General features: G+C 45.5%; 1 protein-coding gene across 1 annotated transcript in view; it reads right to left on the bottom strand.

Annotated features, from left to right (window-relative positions):
• Positions 1-19725, bottom strand: part of stk32c (serine/threonine kinase 32C) — a 90921-nt gene that overhangs the window by 38032 nt on the left and 33164 nt on the right. Inside the window, exon 2 of the mRNA XM_023963090.2 lies at positions 16703-16758. Within this exon, the coding sequence (XP_023818858.1) occupies positions 16703-16758 (56 nt within the window). The remainder of the gene's footprint in view (positions 1-16702; positions 16759-19725) is intronic.

Consider the following 19725-nt stretch of genomic DNA (forward strand, 5'->3'; position numbering starts at 1 on the left):
TCCGGCAGCAGCATGGAAATGTGGGGGAGTGCTGACTAAGTCTGACCTGAAACTCCAGAGTCCTGACATTTCATGCTCTCATTAAAATGGGAGGACAGCAGGGGGGTCTGGAGCTGAAAATCAGTCTGATGGTGTGCGCCGCCCCCCGGCCCCCCCAGCCCCTCGACCCACACTGACTGAACCTTTCTCTTAGAGACCCAGTCCCTGAGCAGGACACTTTGGACCTCCTGCACTCTGACCACAGGAGAAGATGTGATGATGGGGAAGAAGGATCAGTCAGAGACGCATGTCCTCCAGGAGATGAAGACCTGCAAAGGGATGCTTTGACATGCAGCACTCAGACTGGAGTCACACTAACAGCAACTCACTGATTCAAACCAACAGTACAGAGAGTCCAACCTGAATTTGACACAAAAAAAGTCATCTGTGTCTCTAATCAGTCAGTTTATTTTTATTTTTTAGTTTCACAGTAATAGGTTACTTTTGTAAATCTTTTGTGCCACATTACTGGGTAAACATAACCAACACAACCACAAAAGGAGGGACAGATGACCCCCCCCCCCCCCCCATGTGAATCTGAGGGACTCTGGGAAATGAAGCATCAGGAGAATTGTTTCAGAGCATCTTAAGCTTGTTTTATCATCATAGTGAGAGGTCCGTCACACGATCAACTGAAGGAGTTATCACAGTTTGCTCCAGAAAGCTAAGTAATTATCATCACTTCTGCTCATCTTCAGTTCCAGAGAAAGTGTCAAAAACAGACTCATGCGTGAGATTAGAATTCACTTTTGTTAAACCGTCAATCAAAGCCGGATGGCTTTCCATCAGAAACCTTCTTACTACACAGCGGCTTTCCCGGATGCCCTGATGCATTTCTTCTGACACTTCTCTTCAGAGGGCCGCATTTTCCTTTTTTAGAATATGAATAATTACGTGTCAATCATCCCCCGCTATCTGCACACCTCAGCAGCTGGTCAACCGACTGAAATGATGACTTCAGAAAGGATTATTCCTTTATTCATAGAATTTATAAGCAATTTAATGCATTATGGCAGCTGTGAAAAAAGTGAACAATTTAGAGGTGAGAGGAGTGATAACGCGCTCCGCTGGGTTTTGCATATGAATGGAGGCATTTCCCGCCGGTCACCAGAACTCCAGCAAGTTTATGCAAAACAGCAGACGGCAGGGATGGGAACACTTTCTGTCCATCCTCTATGAATGCAGTTAGAAGGATTCCATCAACCTAATGTGATTGATTTGTGATTAAACAGTTTGAATCAAAAAAGAGAAAATCTGATCTGCTCAGAGTCTGGAGAAATGTGGGAAAATTCAAAATTCTGGATTCACCAAACTCCAGGCAGAGCAGAAGAGCAAAAACAGATAATAATTCAAGTAAATGTGGGCGGGGCTCAATTTTCATAATGTCACTTCTCACATTTGTGTCAAAACATTCAGTCTTCAATGTTAACAGTATATGGGGGCGGGGCTTTCAGAAAAACAGCAGAAAGGCGAGTCAGAGGAAACCCCTCAGTCTCTTGGAGGTGCGTGAGCCTCGTGTTCACAGTTGGCGGCAGTGTTCTGCAGCGGAGCCGCCACCAATGTGTGAATGTGTGTGTGAATGTGTGTGTGACTGGGTGAATGGGTCTGTGACTGTAAAGTGCTTTATGAGTATACGCCATTTACAGTCAGAGAGCCGACCTCAGCCGGGTTGAGCTGTGGGACTGTGGTACCTCGCTGGGTTTGTGTAGATGCAGAAAAACAAACCCTCACACCTTTATTCATTTTTCTGGAAATCAGCATGTAGTGGATCAATACATGAAAGGTGTCAGAGTTTCCATTTGGGGGCCGTTGGGGGCTCTCAATCCAGACCTGCTTCTGTTTGAGCGCCAGAAGCAGCAGAGACACTGAACTGTGTTTAATGAACAAACCAAAAGAGAAGACGAGGAGGCACAGCTTTCCATTCTGTCTGCAGGCAGGAAGAACCATGTCCTCCACGGATCACATTCCTGCTTTAAGCACCGGTATCTGTATCAGATGACCTCACATCGTCATGACGATGGAAGCTCCCGACTCTTAGAGGGCAGGAGGATCCTTGGATGCAAATGACATGAAGGACGAAGACTTCCACACTGAGCACCTTCTGTCTCATCCTCTGAGGCTGATACAGGAAGAAGAATCCTTCCTTAGTATTAAAGCAGCTGAAATTCTCACTGTCATTGGATTGGATCTCCGAGTCGTGACTTTGTTTTTCTGCAGCACAATCATTATCTAATCAGCACTGAGGAAGAAAAACGGCACCAATAAGGAGGAGATGTGCAGCCAGCCTCTGGACTTCATCTCCATCGCTCCTACGACGACTCCAAGAAAAAACATCCACTTTGTGAAATAAAGACGAATGCACAAGCACATCTGAGGAGTTCTACAGGCAGCAGAAGTAATCTGATTAACACACAGCAGGAATACTCAGAGCAACAAATCAATAGTTCAACAATCCCCACAAAAAAATTAAGACGACTCAATGAGAGAAATCTCAGAAAAGAGAGTCACAAAATCTGCAGGAAAAGTCCACAGAGGCTCAGGGTGACCTATCTGCTGTGTGACCCATCTGCTGCAGATCGGAAAACTAATTTTAAATTCCACAGAGATGAAGCGTCCAGCCCTAACTCCAGTCTTTGAGCCAGCTGCTGGGTGGGAGGAGGAAGTTAAATCCTGAGGTCACTGGATAATGATTTTATGAGCAGCTGGAGAATTAAACGTGAAGATATAACAAATTCTCCAGGTTTCAAACTTAGAACTCTTTTTGAAAGCCCCCTGCACAATTCCACGTCTTTTATGGAAAGTCCTTTGGTTTGCCTAAGAAGGCTGCAGTGTTTTCAGCTTCGTTCAAACGTTTCTTCTCCAGGTCTTCCTTCTCCTCAGCTTCCTTCAGCTCCTCGGGGGGATTCCAAAGAGCTCCCAGGTCAGCTGAGAGATGTAGTCTCTCCAGTATCTCCTGGGCCTTCCCGGGGATTTCAGTCCAGTTGGACATGTCCGGAGACATCTGAACCAGATGCCTTGACCACCTCAACTAACTAACTAACTAACTCCCCTGGAAGTGGAGGAGCAGCAGCTCTACTCAGAGTGACTGAGCTCCTTCCCCTATCTCGACGAGAATGCTATCCTGGGCACTTTAACGTTGGGAGTTGGGTCATCTAGACCCACTAGACAGTGCGCTGAACCTTTTTTCTTCAATGATTTGTGAGCGAATAAATACGTTCTAAAAAGGAAAGTCAGGAACTCCTTAATGTGGTCTGGGGAGGGGGCTGTCAGGTGTCCTGCCTTAAATGTTCCTCTGCTTTCAAGCCCGATCAATGTCACACCCCCAAGAGTCATATACCCCACTGTGATTGGTTGGTTCGTCAGCTCCGCGCACAACACTGAAAAAGTGTCATTCATACAAACTGGCGGGACGCATGAACATTAAACTTTCATATTAAGGCGGGGGCCGCAAAATATCATCTTGTGGCCGCAAGTTGGAGACCCCTGCATTAGATAGTGTGTTCCCTTTGTGGCGCTGTACTCAAACGAGAGCAGCCCAATGGTCAAAGGTGCCGGGTCACACATAGCAGTCATACTTGTAAGTCTGAATATGGAATGCCTCAGAAACACACTTCATCTGACTTTACACACTGATTTTACATTCACATTCTCTTCAACCTTGATGATGTTTTGGTGTTTGGGGTAGTTTTTACCCCAAAGTTTTATGGAGATCTTGTCTTCTGTAATTGAACGGAGCTTTATGCCAAACTAAAAGAATGTGAAAATAAATATCTTTACTGCACGAGTTGTCTGACTGAAATGCTTTTCTTGAGCCTATTGGAGTAAACTATATGTATATCCATACATATTATCAAATATTACCTTTGGCTCTCTACAGAAAAATTCCTTTATGAATTATAAGTCACTTTTGCTCATTTTTCTACGCAGAAGTGAGATGACTCGATCTCTGAGGCACCGCCTTTCTCTCCTTTTGGGTGCCACCCATTTTATGATATCAACTTAGAACTGGCATCGGCACTCATTTTTATTTGCTTACTAGCAAAGACATTTCTTAAATTTTAGTTTTTGCTGTTATTTTGTGAAAACACAGGTCATACATTGAATTGAAATAAAACTGTGACCCAAAAATCCAGGTTTGAACCAAATCATTGAGAAAGTGAATCGTTGCATCCCTAACAGACACTCGGAGAAGGGGGGAGACACAAATAGGAAATCCAGAAGATCTATGCTGATGATCCAGTCTTTTATATGACATGTCAAAAGACATTTAGGTTGGCTAACATTCTCACTAAATCTATGGGGTCATATTGCAGAATAGAATAAGTTAAGTTAGGCTCAATATAAATAAGACAGTTGAATGTTTTTCTAAAAATCACACTTTATAAATTACATGCAGATGTTTTTAAAATGAGAAAAAAAAATTCTCAGCATTTGAATATATCTTGGGGTTTTTAACCGTGTTAAATCTAATTGGTCTAATTTTAGATTTATTCTGTCACATTTTGTCTCTCCAGGCTGGTAAAATGTTCATGCATGCTATGGTTTTGTCACACATGACATATTGTCTGAGAATCTGGTTGCAGGCGAACAAAACAGCACTAAACCCATCAAATCACTTTAGAAACAAACAATTGAAACACTGGATAAAAACATTGAGTTATCACCATTTTAACCATTTTATGAAACATAAAGTGTTAATCTGAGAAGACTTTATTACGAATGCACAACCCAGTTCTTAAAAATAAAAAATGGTTTAATAAGGCTAGTTTAACCCACTTGACCAGTTTGTGTAAATAAGAACGAGCTCCCAAAGAGTGACATGAGGGCATAATTCCTCTCCAGGGAAGAGTCGGAGCGCCGTCTCAGGAACAGCAAGACGAGGTTGGAACGCAGAGTTTTAGAGAAGCTTCTACAGTCAATCTGTGTAAAAAGCACATCAGAAACCTGCTCTGAGCACAGCACACATGTTGACGTTCAATTTAATCTCCTTTAGTATGATCAACGCTTTCTAATGTTTGTACTTTTATCAGTATTAATGTCTGTCATTTTCATTGATATTTGTAGTTGTTGTTTTTAGCTTTTTTCGGTCGACTATTCAAACATTTGTCCTGGGACAAAAGATGACAAACAGCCGCTGGGCTAATTCTGACTCATTGCATGTGATGCTGTTAATGTGCGCCGTCCCTGACACAGAAATAAAATTCAACCATGTGTGAAGTGACCATGGAGATCCCAATAATCTGAGTTAAAAATCCAACTGAAGAAAAGCCTGAACAATCTCCCCCCAACGTTCAGGAGGGGAGCAGGCAACGTGACCGGTGGTAGGGTCCGGGCAAGCGGGCCCGAAAACCCAACGCTGGCTGGTGCTGCTGGGGTGACACGACGGACATGTTCTTTTGAACACCGTTATCTACTTTTGATTGAAGTTTTACATGAAGGATTTTATAGAGGAATGCGGCTGAGGCTGCAGAATAATTCTTATCTGAACACCACGGCTCGTCACCAGCCGTGTTTCTGCCATGATTTCAGCAGCGAAAAGAGGCTCAGAGGTTGTATTTCTAGAAAGAAGAGGAGTCCGCGCAGGCGGGGCGTTATTTTAAAGGGCTCTTGTTAGAACAAGGAAAAGCAAAAATGTTCAATTTATGATTTTTCTGAAGAAAAATAAAGGTTGCTGATATGATTCAGACCTGAAACAGCACGATGTGCTCTGTGTTGCAGCTCATATTCAACTACAGATGCAAAGACAGAGAAATACATTCATTCCATCTAGCTGCTTCCCTTTCAGCATGCTGGTGCTTTAACTTTGCATCGCTGTCACACTCCCAAGGCTTAATGGGACACTTAAATACAACAGAGCCTTGAATCATTGAAGCTTTTTAAAAAGATAAAACGAGTGTGGTGTGCAGGAGGCCATTATCCAGACACCTCCATTAGTCACAAACTACATTTTCAAAGCAGTCTGGTTGGGCAACGTTGCATAAACACAGAATAATTGATTTATTTTGCTGAAGAAGATGAAGCAGATCAAAATGAAGAAGGCTTCAGACGTGACTTCTGCAGCTCTTCATGTACAGCACATTCACCAGATGAGCTCTCATGCGCTAATGTAAAACCACAAGCAAAACATTTTTGTCTGAGCAGCAGCTCAGTGATGTGTCTGTCAGTTATTCAGCCTCAGAAATGAAACTTTCAGACGGGGACGTGGGATGTTTCAAAGGTTTCTCATGACATGGTTCGGGTGAATACTCGATTCTGATTGGCTGCTGGGTCTGGATAAAAAAGTGATAATGCACAGCTAAAAAGAGGATCTGGTCACATGGGTCAAATCTTCTATATTACTGCACTGAACCATAGAAGCTCAGAACATAGATGGATATACGTTATTCCACAGTTGATCCCAACAGCAAGACAGTAGAAATAACATGTGAGATTCGTATGGTTTCCTTTGGTCTGTTTGGTGAATTTGGTCTTTTTGAAGACTGAGACGTAGCAGAAGAGAATACAAAAAGGAGGAGATAAAACACGAGGAGGAATTTTGTTTCTTTGAAACAAACTTTAGCTTCATCTTTTGGACAAAAACAAGCAGTAAGAGGGGAACTTTCTCTCTGAACTGATGCTTTATTTCGCGTTTCATGTCGATCTGCATATATATCACTTTCTTCTGCAGCTGCAGAGCGAGGTAGTTGCAAGCTCAGCAGCCGTTACCGTGACAACACGTCACACTGCTTATCAAATGGGACACTTTTTAAAATAAATTTTACGAATAATTTTCAGACATAAACAAGATCAAAGAACTAATACTTGATTGAATATTTCTGTGTTCTGTGAGTGACTTTGGTATAAGCAGGATAATGCCTCGACCAGAAAATCTGGACAACTCAGCTGTTCTCCGGTAAAAACAAGCAGCTGAAAACATGAAGAACTTGATGATAAAGTCACTGCAAAGTCTTTCTGATCTAATATTATAGCCACAGTCAGTTCTATTTTTGAAAAAGTTATTTTTGATAGAAACAATACCGAATATTCTGTGAGGTTGAATTCTTTTGGTCCAAATTCCTCCTGTGTTTCCATGTTGATGCTTTAACGGTTTGAGCTGGTTTGAGTTCGTCTGTGTGTTTCTCTGGTTCTGCTGACAGCAGGTTGGACCCTCAACCCTCCCCAGCCCTTTTCTCCCCGCGGTTTGTTGCAGCCACAGGCTCAGAGGCTGCCTTCCTTTTGGGTTTCTTGTCACGGTTCAGATTCTGGTCTCTGGTTTTTCAAGCTGAAATGTCTCTTTGAAAAGTTGGGTTCTGCTCCCCAGCTGCTCTTCTGACATTAAAGCGTCTTTTTGAATTAGAGTCAGTCGTCATAGAGGTGTGAAATATTTTCCCGTGGCCTGATCTTTCAAACACAGAAACCACAGAATCCAAAAGGAGTCTGGGAATGAAAGTGGCAAAGATTGCTTTGTGTTTGAGAGAAATGCGGCTCAGACTTAGTCTTTGAGACAAGATGGGCAGAAAAAGCCGTTTCTGCTGTGATTTCATGAAGAAGAAGCTCACAGGAAGCTGTGGACCTTTCTCAGACGGTATTGTGTACACGCTTCTATCTTCAAAGAATACGACCCAGAGCGGTGCAGATCCAGGACCGGGTGCAGTCCTGCCTGAGGTGTCGGTCTGCAGGGGATGTTGAGGCGGGTCAGAGTCTCAGCGGGCCGTCCCTGTTTGCTCAAAGGAACACAGACGCTCAAAAAACGAACCCAAATGTAATTTGCCGTGGTTCTGTGTACACAGACCTCCCACTGGGTTTATCAGTGTAATGCGCCTCTTTAACACATGCACTGCTTAAGTGCTTATTAGCCCGACATCTCACTGCTCTGAAAGGCCTCTTTCATGTTGCTCTTCAAAGTGAAGGCTCCCTGTATCTGCATGTTTGCTCTTCTCCCCCCACCGCGCCGCCGCGGACGACGCTCCCGTCAGCTGATGTCCGGAGGCGGGCCTCCAGCAGGAGCCCAGCAGAACCGGGTAGGAGCCTGGGTGGGTTTAGAAGGCATGAAAACAGAGTGATGACATCGGAACCACGCTGCTGGAAGAAGCAGGGAAGACATCCTCCATGATGAGGAGGAGAGTTTCATTTTCAGAACAACACCTGGGTGCTTATGAGTTTGTGATTTCAAAGCTGGTAAAAGGACCACACGGCCAAAAAGCAGGTTTTCATCGTGGCCACGCCCTTCCTCCATCTTTTCCACAGGCAGCAGTAACATGTTTTAGCCCCCCCCCCCCCCCCCCCCCAACAACAACTGATTCCTGAGTGAGAAACGCCACTCTGTTGCCGACAGTGAAGGATGCACGTTCCTTTGGCTCTAGGGGGCGGAGCTTCATGATAGGAAGATCGCCTTTTTTTGGAACAATGTTTAGGTGGGCGGAGTTAACAGTTTCTGCAGTGAAACTGTGTTACCAAAAACATCACCAAGATAAAGCATGTATGTTTAAAAGCTCCAGTGCTGTGCTTTAAGAGACGCACACGAGGCAAACACAATTTCAGGGTCTGATAAATACGTCGTCCTGAGAGAAGCAGGAACATTTTTCTCTTTCATTTGGTTCGTCCCTCCGGGTGTCCTGCTCTGTTTGCTGCTGTCAGCCTGCAGGAAAGTGAGTTTCGGAGTCTTCCTGCACAGCTCCCTGATGCACGAAAGCAGCTGCCCTCCTGGACGGACTTCCAGGAGTCAGACGGGGTAAAGCATGGCAGTGCAGTGAGGAAGAAAAGGTGCCGTCTGCTCATTTATATGCAGGACTTATGTCCCTAAACACAGGTAATGACTGACAGCGGCGTGCAGGAGGCCCTCACACACCAAGGGCACTTTTTTCTGACAGCTGACGGGGCCTCCGTCTTTGACAGCTCCAGAACACGGAGCCACACGGAACCGACACGGGAGCAACACATCTGTGGAAATGCCTGCCTCAACGTGCTGACAGGAACTTCCCCCACAACAGCAACTGGGTGAAGTCAACGTGCAAGTTAGGAAGACATGAGTGAAAACTATGGAAGGGATTTCTGCACACTTTGGGAAAGTTTCTGCACAAACAGTATTTAGCAGAAAAGAAAGAATGAAGAACAAAGATACAGAGCAACCATGGTGATCTTTCAAAGACAAGGACAGCAGATCTCCTACAGGTGTTGCTTTGTTCGTCAAATACAAATGGAGACAATCTGCAATATTACACCATATTAGAATAGAAAAAGCTTCTCCCAGAGAACTCTGAAGTTTGAAGCTGCGTCCCCCTCCGGAGCACTGTCAGGTGATCTGGGGTCTGATTGGTCGCCCTGATAAATCCACGAGCCGCTGATTCAGTTTTCTGAAGTGGTTCTCTGTTTCTGACAGACAGGCAGTTGGAGAAGGATGCTATGGACGCAGATGGAGGAGGAGAACTTCAGGAGACGCTGGCCTCACGCTCGCTGGCTCAGACCTGTACAGCCCAGGAAGAAGAACGTTTGGAGGTTTTACAACATTTGCTTTTCTGAATTTATTAAAGTTTGTTGGCAGTATTGGTGGGGTTTTTTTGGGGGGGGGGGGGTAAATCTCTGAGCCAAAATTTCTACAAAAATACAGCTTCAGATAAGTATAAATAGTCTGATAAATAAAAGAGCATGAGCTCTTTCAGCAGATTTATGTGTCCTAAAGCTGTTGCAGCCATATGCTCCCTGCTTTTATTGGCTGTGCAGCCGAGCTTTGTGCCGGGAGAGCGGGGAGAGCGGAGTGCAGCAGAAGGCTCTCATTTCTGGGTTAAAAGGTTGCCTGGAGCTACGCTGAATCTGAGCTCCAAAGCTGCACGCTGTAAAACGGATCCTGACCTTTCCACCTGCAGCTGGGAGGTAAAGCGGAGGCCTTTGTGAGGATGTGTGGCTTGGCTGTGTGTCTTTAATGCAGGCGGGCTCCGAGTGTAACGACAGGAAGCCAAACAATGACATTAACACAGGCTTCATCACTCTCTGACCTTTCTGCAGACACAGATATCTTTGTTCGACATGACGAGCACAGTCAGCGTCTCCCCTTCTGCTTTTCCTCCTGGTGTCTGCTCATTTCTCTGTCTCCATGCTCGCCTAATAAGATTTTCTTCCTGGTAAAATGTCCATGTGGCACAAGTGAAGAAGAGGAGGGGAACGCCAGCTGAGGTCCTCCACCACCTCTGACCTTCCTTGTCAATCTGCATCCGCATCCGCCTCACAGTCTGGATGTGAACCTGGACATGTGACTGTTGGCGTCAGGGAGCTGTCATTGAACCGCTGTCGCTGCCAGATCACCATTTCCCCCGGAGAGCCCCGACTCTAATGAGCCCTCCAGACGAAGGATCAGTTCCCAGAGCCGAGAGCACGGAGGGGTAGGGGGGACGAGGTGCGGAGCTCCAGGGAAAAAGTGGGAAGCAAGAGAGGGGGCGCTGGGAAGCAGAAAGCAATTATCCTTCCTCTGAGGCAGAGCGTGGGGCCCCCAGAGCTGCAGCTCTGCTGGGAGATGAAGGCCACCAAAGTACCCGTCCTTACTGCACCTGCCTGAGCAGAGATGCTCCCGACATCAGACACACAACTGTTCAAACCCTGTCAGAGCCAAGCTTTACCCTGTGCAAACACAGACTTCACTAACACTCCTGTGCTGCTACACAATTAAAACCCTTAACAGTCAGCGACGCATTTCAAAAACTCCTAGAAGCTTCTGGAAAATGTCTCAAGTCAAAACTCTGCAGCAGCACAGCTCAGAAAACAAACGTGGAGGTCTTTGTTTTGGACAGGTCTGATCAAATCCAGAAAACCAAACGAGCAGGAAGCATCATGTTAGTGGTCAACGTGGTGACAGAAAAAAAAAGTCAGGACTACGATGCCGCACTGATCCTCAGGTCATGGCTGGAAAGGGAACTCTGTTGTGCAACACTACAGTGTGAATGATGTGTGACTTTCCAGGCCAAAGAGTTTGACTTGAGCAGAGGGATCATGGTTTGAATGCTCAAATCTAAAGATGTGTGTAGAGCTGGAAAGGGTTTTCTCATTTGTGAGGAGTCAGCGGTTCATCATGAAAACTCTGCTGTTCAGTTATCGAGCTTTTCTTCAGATAATCACCCGACTGCATGAGTGTCACTTCAGAGGATCGAGCAGGTTTTGGCTGAAACTGACATTTTTTTACTCCCATCTGTGAAGAAAATTCATATCACCGCCTGGAAGAGTCCATCGTTTCTGTGGAACATTGGGCTGCTGAGAGCTTTGCTCGTTCTCGTCGCTCTCCAGGTTTCCCCATCAGTGTGAGTGCAGGCGCCAGTCAGTCGCTCGCTGTTGGGGGCTCTTCGGCTCGGTGCCACTCCCCCTGTGGAGGGCTACTCTCTCTGTGGGCCCCCCCATAAGGGGCCTGCAGGGTTACTCTTGTTGACACGGGCCTCGGCTAAAAACACCTGTTAGTTTTGGCTCCTGACAAATCTGCTTGTTGAGCTCAGATTCTTCTGTGTGTGTGTGTGTGTGTGTGTGCGTGGGTGTGTGTGTGTGTGTGTGTGTGTGCGGGTGTGGGTGTGTGTGTGCGTAGGTGTGTGTGTGTGTGGGGGTGGGTGGGTGTGTGGGTGTGTGCGGGTGTGTGTGTGTGTGTGGTGGGGGTGTCCACAGTCAGTCACACAGCACAAAACAACAGAACCAGAGGAATTAAAAATGACTTTTTGACGTCTTTGTTCACGTCTCCAAAGCTCTGCTGCACCAGCAGATTGGCTGCACAGCAATGTGAGTGAGGCAGCATCTGAGCCCAGTTCCAGGCCTTCACAATGTTCTCATGGTCCTCACACCCACTCACCCTCTGCACAAAACTTCTGCCAAGGACAGAAGAAAAAGGCAGTAGCAGAGGACTGCATGCAGACAGCTCAAGTCAATATTTAACGCCCCTGAGGAGCTTAGGAACATTTTCTTAAAGCACCAAGCAATGGTTATGTTATTCTGGAAATCTTACATAACAAAGCACCACTCCACCCTTTGGAACGCTGCTTCGTTTTCTTTGAAAACAGTGAAATAATTGGACCTCTAGTGATTTCGGAGAACTGGGATGGAGGATAAGAGTTCAGCTGCTTCTGTGTGTATCTGAAGACTGATGCTGAGACTGAGACTGTCCAACTCCAGCGGCTGCAGAGCAGGACTTTGGTGATGTTTAGTTCTGCCTGACAGAGAAGCTCTCCCTCCTCCGCACTCAAAGCTGTTCTGTGTGTTTCTGCTCAGGATGGGTCAGTGATGCTAAAATCTGGGCGGGAAAGAGGAAGGAAAGCTATACCAGGGCTCCAGACTGCGACCATTTGCTCGCATTTTGCGACCAAACTTTGAGAGTGTGCGACTGAATTTTACATCCAGTCGCACATGCGCGACCAGTAAATTTGCCTCCCCCACCCTCCGTATTTTTTTATTCATTAAACGTGGAAGCGGCCCGTCAATGATCAATGAAATGAGCAATGAAATCATCAATGAGACGCGAGCCCACACGCACGCAGACAGACACACACACTCGTGAGACTGGAGCACACGCGAGCGCACACTCGCATGTCATTGAGTGATGCCTGAGGCGGCCAATGCGTGTGAGAAGAATAGGGAAAGTCACTGCAAGTGGCTAAAATATGTGGAGGGGCGGGGCCTAGAGATAATCGAGCGCGCGTTAACGTCTGTGGGAAGGAAACGGAGACAAATCATCACAACCTGATATGTGCGTCTGAGCTATGAACAGCTAGCGAACTATTGATTCGTTCTTTCGACCTGCGGCTAGTGTACCAGTGCCAGAGTGTACAGCAGGGGTCTCAAACTCGCGAAGCAAACCACGGCTCTCATGCACGGCTGTAACGACAGCACATCGCTCCCGCGGGAGATGGTCAGCTGAGGAGCATAAATGTCCCACACCTACATGCGTGACAGCTAACGGGGCTCGAACATAAACACGTGTGAGCGACAACACGATTTAGTCTTAGACGCACTTAAAACACGTGTGGAAAATGCAACGATAGACGTGTTTGCAGTGGCGGTTCTACCCTGAATTACTCCCCGGGCGAGGCCCTCCTCTAGCGCCCCCCCCCATAGAGTCACTTTGTCCATTTATTGTAACTGAAAATACAGTTAGGAAATATTTAATAAACACAAACAATCTGAAATAAATATTATAAACTACAAATCACACTAATAATACACTAGAATAAATGTAACTGCAGCACTAAGAAGAGAAAACACTAACTAAACCTAACCTTTGTGGCCTTCCTGATGCAAGCTTGTCAATAACGTCATCATATGAAATCTGCTCCCCCCCTGAATGATTGATACTAACAACAGCAGGTTAGTGAGTTGCTCCTGAGACATTGGTGATCTCAGGTATGACTTGATCAACTGGAGTTTTGAAAAGCTAACAGCAGCAGCAGTACCATCACAGCTTATTTAACATTATGAACTAATATACAACAATAAAACACAACAAAAACTTTGTGTTACAGCAGAGCAGACAGACACACGAATCATAACTAATGTTACAAGTTAAGGCAGAGCAAACATTTAAGAATAAATATCTTAAAAATGACGTTATTTGCAATATTTGGGCCTACTTCAGTTTTGGTCATGATAGACCAAACAAGAGATTTTTCCTCTGCAACGTTGTTGTTGTTGTAGGGCAGGTAGCATTCGAATTTAGAAAACGTGCATCTAGCTATGCGATAATAACCTTTTCTTTGTCTCTTTTCTCCTCTTCTTCTCTTTTCTTTCTAAATTGGGCACCAGCTTTGACCTTTTTTGTCCATATTTCAGATGTTTTTGCATTTAGCATAAATGTCCTGACATAGGTATCAAGTCTGTCGACTAAACCAACTGTAATCTAAGTGAGGAATTTTTTTTTGTTTTCCCATTTTTTATTTGAAATAACCAAAAAAGCATGATTTTTTTATACTTTTTTTATACCCGCAGCCCCCCCCCCCCCCCCCCCCCCCCGTTCGTCAAACATTTCCTGCAGGAGCGCGTGCAGCTGCACCCAGGGGCGCCAATTCGCTACATGGCGGCGCAATTTTTATTTTTATTTTTACATCAAGCACTGAGCCCTGGCCTGTGACCGTCGCCCCCCTGGAAGAAGATCCAGCCAGGTTTGCGCATGCGTTTTGTGCTCCGTGCTCACCTCAGCCTGCACCCTTCACCCCGCGCCCCCTCCCTTCTCCTTCTTCACCCCGCGCCCCCTCCCTTCTCCTTCTCACACACATTTGCGTCTACTTCTCAAAGACAGGAGGGAGCGCAGCTGCGGGGCGGGGGCGCCGCCAGGTTTCAGGCTGTTACAAACTCTGTGATATAAGTAAACCAATAGTGATGCATAAAGTATTTTACAAGAGCTGAGCCGCTGGCGCCGCCCCTCCGTCATTTTTCCGCCCCGGGCGATCGCCCGTATGGCCCGTGCCTAAAACCGCTACTGCGTGTTTGAGATGAACCAGCGCCCGGGGGGGGGGGGGGGGGGGGGGGGGGGCATGGGCATGAAGGCGAAGCTGCAACAGGAAGTTGGAGTTGTCCTTAACATTCAATTTAATAATTATGCCTCTCCCCCTAAGTACGATCTGTGATATTACATCTTTTATAATTATTTCAATGTTTTGTGATGTATGTAGCCTTTTTTTAATCAGTTGGTATTTTAAATTATTTTAATTGATCTGTGAACTACAAAAACCCATCAGGACGCATGTCCCATAATGCATTGTTTTGTAGTCTGTAGGGCAGCTTTCAGTCAGTTCAGTACTAAATTTCCAGCTGTGTTTGGTCAGGTTGGGGTCTTGATTCCGCCCCTTTCTGGTGATATTTTGGTTTTGATTGACAGGTGATGTTAGAGCAAAAACAAAAATATGTCTCACACCAGGTGATCTGTGCAGCGTTACGTCCATCTGGGTGATCTCAAATTATTGTGCATCTTGGCTGCACCTATTTGGTTTCGCCAACATGAATTTCCATCCCCTAATGTTTACATACATTTAAGTATTGTTCTTAACTGTGAAATGACCGAAAGGTTATTACGGTAATCACTTGTTACTAAAAACTTTTTTTATTCTAAATTTATGGTATATTGTTTACTATTTTTTTTTGTCATGACAGCGATGCTGCTGTCAGTTTACCTTCTTGTTGCATCTTCAAAAGTGCAGAATAAAATCTGACACTGAATTTGAAAAAGCAGATTGTAATTTTTGCATCTATAATTAAAGTATTTATTTACTTTATTTATTTTATTTAGTGTATTTATAATACAGTGGAAATTAGAAGATCTGGTTTGCATGTTGATTTACGGTATGCGCCCCTAAATTTTCAGGTTGTGCCCCTAAAATTTTCATTCAGGGGCCACAGTGCTCCTAGTGAAAAAAGTTAGTCTGGAGCCCTGTATACTTAACGGTGAAGTCCAAAGTGAACTTTTCCTTTGAGAGTTGCAGAAAGGTTAGACTGGAAGCAGGACTGCAACCACATTTAATGCAAAGCAGTTGAAAAAGTGTAAAAGTCACAAGAAAGAGATGAGAAAGTAATGACACATGATCATCTGTCTGGGAAAAAGCCAGGACTCGACAGATGTCCTGAACACTGCGACCGCCAGGCGGGAGACTGGGGTACCAAACACAGGTTTTACCCAAACCAGCATCCTGCATCAGGCTGCTGGCTGCTCCATGAAGTGACACTAAGACACAGATCATAGTCGTGTTGGCGCAGACCGACTGAGAGCTCAGCGCGACACTTCAACCCTTGTGCTATCTTAGATAACCCCCACCCCCACCCTTCCATTGACGTGTTCTCCCTACCACGACAAAGGTGGATAAAGGTGGAAAGATTTCATGTAATCCATGGACACCAGTGAAGATCACAAATCATTGAAGAAAAAAGGTTCAGAGCACTGTCTAGTGGGTCTAGATGACCCAACTCCCAATGTCAAAGTGCCTAGGATAGTACAAGAGTTAGGGCTCTTTGTGACATTTGCCTTTCTGACAGGTGAATGTTCTCTCCACACCGGATCCTGCAGCCTGTCTGCTCCTTTTTACAGCGAAATATCAATAAAACCACATTGATGTGTGGAAATTCAACTTGAAGCTAACTTTAGAAAGAACCGGCTGATCTGAGTTTGGATTGGGGGCAGACGCCTTTGCTGCCTCTGGAGTTCCAATCATGTGCTGACGTGCACACATTTATCTGACGACTCATTACTGGACCTGCAGATGGAGTGCCACAGTTCTCACCAAGGTAGTTTTCTGAAAAACAAAGTCTAAAGTCACTAATGAGCCAGAATGCTTCTCCAGTGAAGGCTTCAGACCCAAACGCTGACGTGAGAGGAGCAGAAAGGCTCAGCTGTCTTTACCAGCCACACACTGAGCACCAGGACAAATGCAGATAAAGCTGCGCGGTAATTAAACGGAGACACGGGTCAGAACTCCCAACAGGTTAGCTGGCACCAGATGAAAAATTTAATTACCTCTATAAAAAGGCCTTATTGAATGAGCTCCTGTTGAAAACAGTTTAAAAATGAAACATGAGAAGTTTAAATCAGAGAAAACACTGATCTTTAAGAACCATAATACGATGAGAACCAAGGCTAATCTCTCCCCCCAGACACTGACTGCTGGAGGCAATTAGACAGACACACACACACACACAGACAGAGAGACATTAAGACAGACAGAAATTAAGACTCCATTACCTTTCCAAAGCTCCCTTTTCCAATAGCCCGCAATATCTGGAAGTGGTCAAAGTTTACTGTGAAGAAAAGGAGAAACAGAAAAAGAGAGAATCACTAAGAAAGTTCAGCTTCATGCAGCAGAAAATGGCTTTCACACTGACTCCCAGATCTTATTCTTTCTCACACTTTACAGTTGAGTGAACAGCAACGAAACATCAGCAACTCAACTGCTGCCACCATCACTCTGACCAGGAAAAGCTGCTCTCTGACCGCCAAATGTTTGCAGCCAGACATTTTCCAGCATGATGTGACTCTCCATCATTAAGCCCTAAAGTGGGACTGATGCATGCTCCACCCACATCAACAACCTGCTGAAAATGGGCGGGACAGAGTAAGCGTTGAAGCTCTAGCTCAGGGGTGTTAAACTGGTTTTGGTTCAGGGGCCACATTCAACCCATTTGATCTCAAGTGGGCCAGACCGCAAGATAAAAGCAAAATAACCTCTGGTCAGCAGGCGGTATTCCAGAAAGCATGTTTAAACTAGCCTGAGTTTAACCCTGAACTCTGGCTGAAATCCGCCTGAACTTGCTTACTCTGGGTATGTCGGTTCCAAAAGACCGGATATGAGTTAGCGTAATTACGCTCCACTTGGTAACCCTGGGTTAATGCACGTGCACAGCAGGTACATAAAGACATGCTCAATGGATCGCCGATATCCGGAGTCACCATGGAAACGCGTGGAGAAATAAAGACAGCGCTACACGTCAGGGAGACGGAGTCTGAGGTTTTAATGACGGCGTATGAAGATTATACGACAATCAAAAAAGTAATACGGCTGCATCATCATTAAAAGAAAGAGTTTCTGCTTGGAGAAAAAGAACAGAAAAAGTAAACGCACAAGTTTCTGATCTTATTTCTATTTTCATTGTGGCGCGTATATATATGGGTAGGTATATATATAATAACCTGTCTCTCCACAACATAGAAGCTCATGTCAGCCAAGATAAATAGGCACATGGATCAACACATGAGCAAAACACAAAAGGGCATTGGTAGAGACTCCAGAGGAGCCAAACACCAACTCCTGGTTGACAGAACAGTCGCTCAAGACTGCAAGTCACGACACACCAACCTGTGCACAGCCTGGATTGATTACAAGAAAGCCTATGACTCAATGCCACACACATGGATCACTGAGTGCTTGGAGCTGTACAACATCAACAGGACTCTAAGAGCCCTCATAGGAAACTCAATGAAGCTGTGGAAAACCACCCTTGAAGCCAATGGGAAGCCACTTGCACAAGTGTCCATCAAATGTGGGATATACCAAGGTGATGCTCTGTCCCCACTGCTGTTCTGCACAGGTCTGAACCCCCTCAGCCAAATAATCAACAAGACTGGCTATGGATACCGACTCAGAAATGGGGCCAACATCAGTCACCTCCTCTACATGGATGACATCAAGCTATATGCTAAGAGTGAGCGTGACATTGAATCCCTGATCCACACCACCAGGATCTACAGTACTGACATTGGGATGTCATTCGGGCTCGAGAAATGCAGCCGGATGGTGACAAAGAGAGGCAAGGTAGTCCACACAGGAGGGGTCTCACTCCCAGAAGGAACAATAGCAGACATTGAGGACAGTTACAAGTACCTTGGAATTCCGCAGGCAAATGGCAACCTGGAGCAGGCAACAAGGAAAGCTGCAACAGCTAAATACCTCCAACGAGTAAGGCAAGTCCTGAGAAGCCAGCTCAATGGCAAAAATAAGACCTGGGCAATAAACAGCTACGCACTGCCAGTTATCAGATACCCTGCAGGAATAATAAGATGGCCAAAGGAAGAGATACAGACCACGGATGTTAAAACATGAAAGCTCCTCACCATGCATGGAGGGTTCTATCCCAAATCCAGCACCCTGAGACTGTATGCTAACCACAAGGAAGGAGGCCAAGGACTAGTGAGCGTAGAAGCCACTATCCAGGATGAAACATCCAAGATGCATGAGTAAATCAAGCTCAAGGCTCCAACTGACAGTGTGCTCAGTGAATGTCTCAGGCAATGGAGAGCAGAGGATACAGTGCTGGAGGACAGATCCTCATGGGAGGACAAACCCCTGCATGGGATGTACCACCGGACCATAACTGAAGTGGCTGATATCAAGAAGTCCTACCAATGGCTAGAAAGGGCTGGCCTACAGGACAGCACTGAAACACTCATCCTGGCAGCTCAGGAACAAGCCCTGAGCACCAGAGCCATAGAGGCTCAGATATACCACACCAGACAAGACAAAAGGTGTAGGCTGTGCAAAGAGGTGCCTGAAACAATCCAGCACATGACTTCAGGCTGTAAGATGCTGGTAGGGAAAGCATACATGGAGCGCCACAATCAAGTGGCTGGAATAATATACAGGAACATGTGTGCAGAATATGGACTGGAAACCCCAAGGTCAAAATGGGAAACACCTCTGAAGGTGGTAGAGAATGAGAGGGCAAAGATCCTGTGGAACTTCCAGATCCAGACTGATAGAATGGTAATGGCGAACCAACCAGTAGTGGTGGATAAAGAACAGAGGAAAGCCGTTGTGGTGGATGTGGCAGTACCAAGCGATGGGAACATCAGGAAGAAGGAACATGAGAAACTGGAGAAATACCAGGGACTCAGAGAAGAACTGGAGAAAGCCTGGAAAGTGAAGGTGACAGGTGGCCTGTGGTAATTGGAGCACTCGGGGCAGTAACCCCCAAGCTGGAGGAGTGGCTACAACAGATACCTGGAAAGACCTCAGACCTCTCAGTCCAGAAAAGCGCAGTGCTAGGAACAGCTAAGATACTGCAGGACCCTCAAGCTCCCAGGCCTCTGGTAGAGGACCCGAGCTTGGAGGAGAAACCACCTGCGGAGGGTGAGAGGGGCGTATATTATATATATATATATATATATATATATATATATATATATATATATATATATATATATATATATATATATATATATATATATAATTATATATAATTACTTCAATTGGTAACAAGTAATTGAGTTAA

This window comes from Oryzias latipes, chromosome 15 (assembly GCF_053564925.1).
Source record: "Oryzias latipes strain Hd-rR chromosome 15, Olatipes_Hd-rR_3.1".
Lineage (NCBI taxonomy): Eukaryota > Metazoa > Chordata > Actinopteri > Beloniformes > Adrianichthyidae > Oryzias > Oryzias latipes.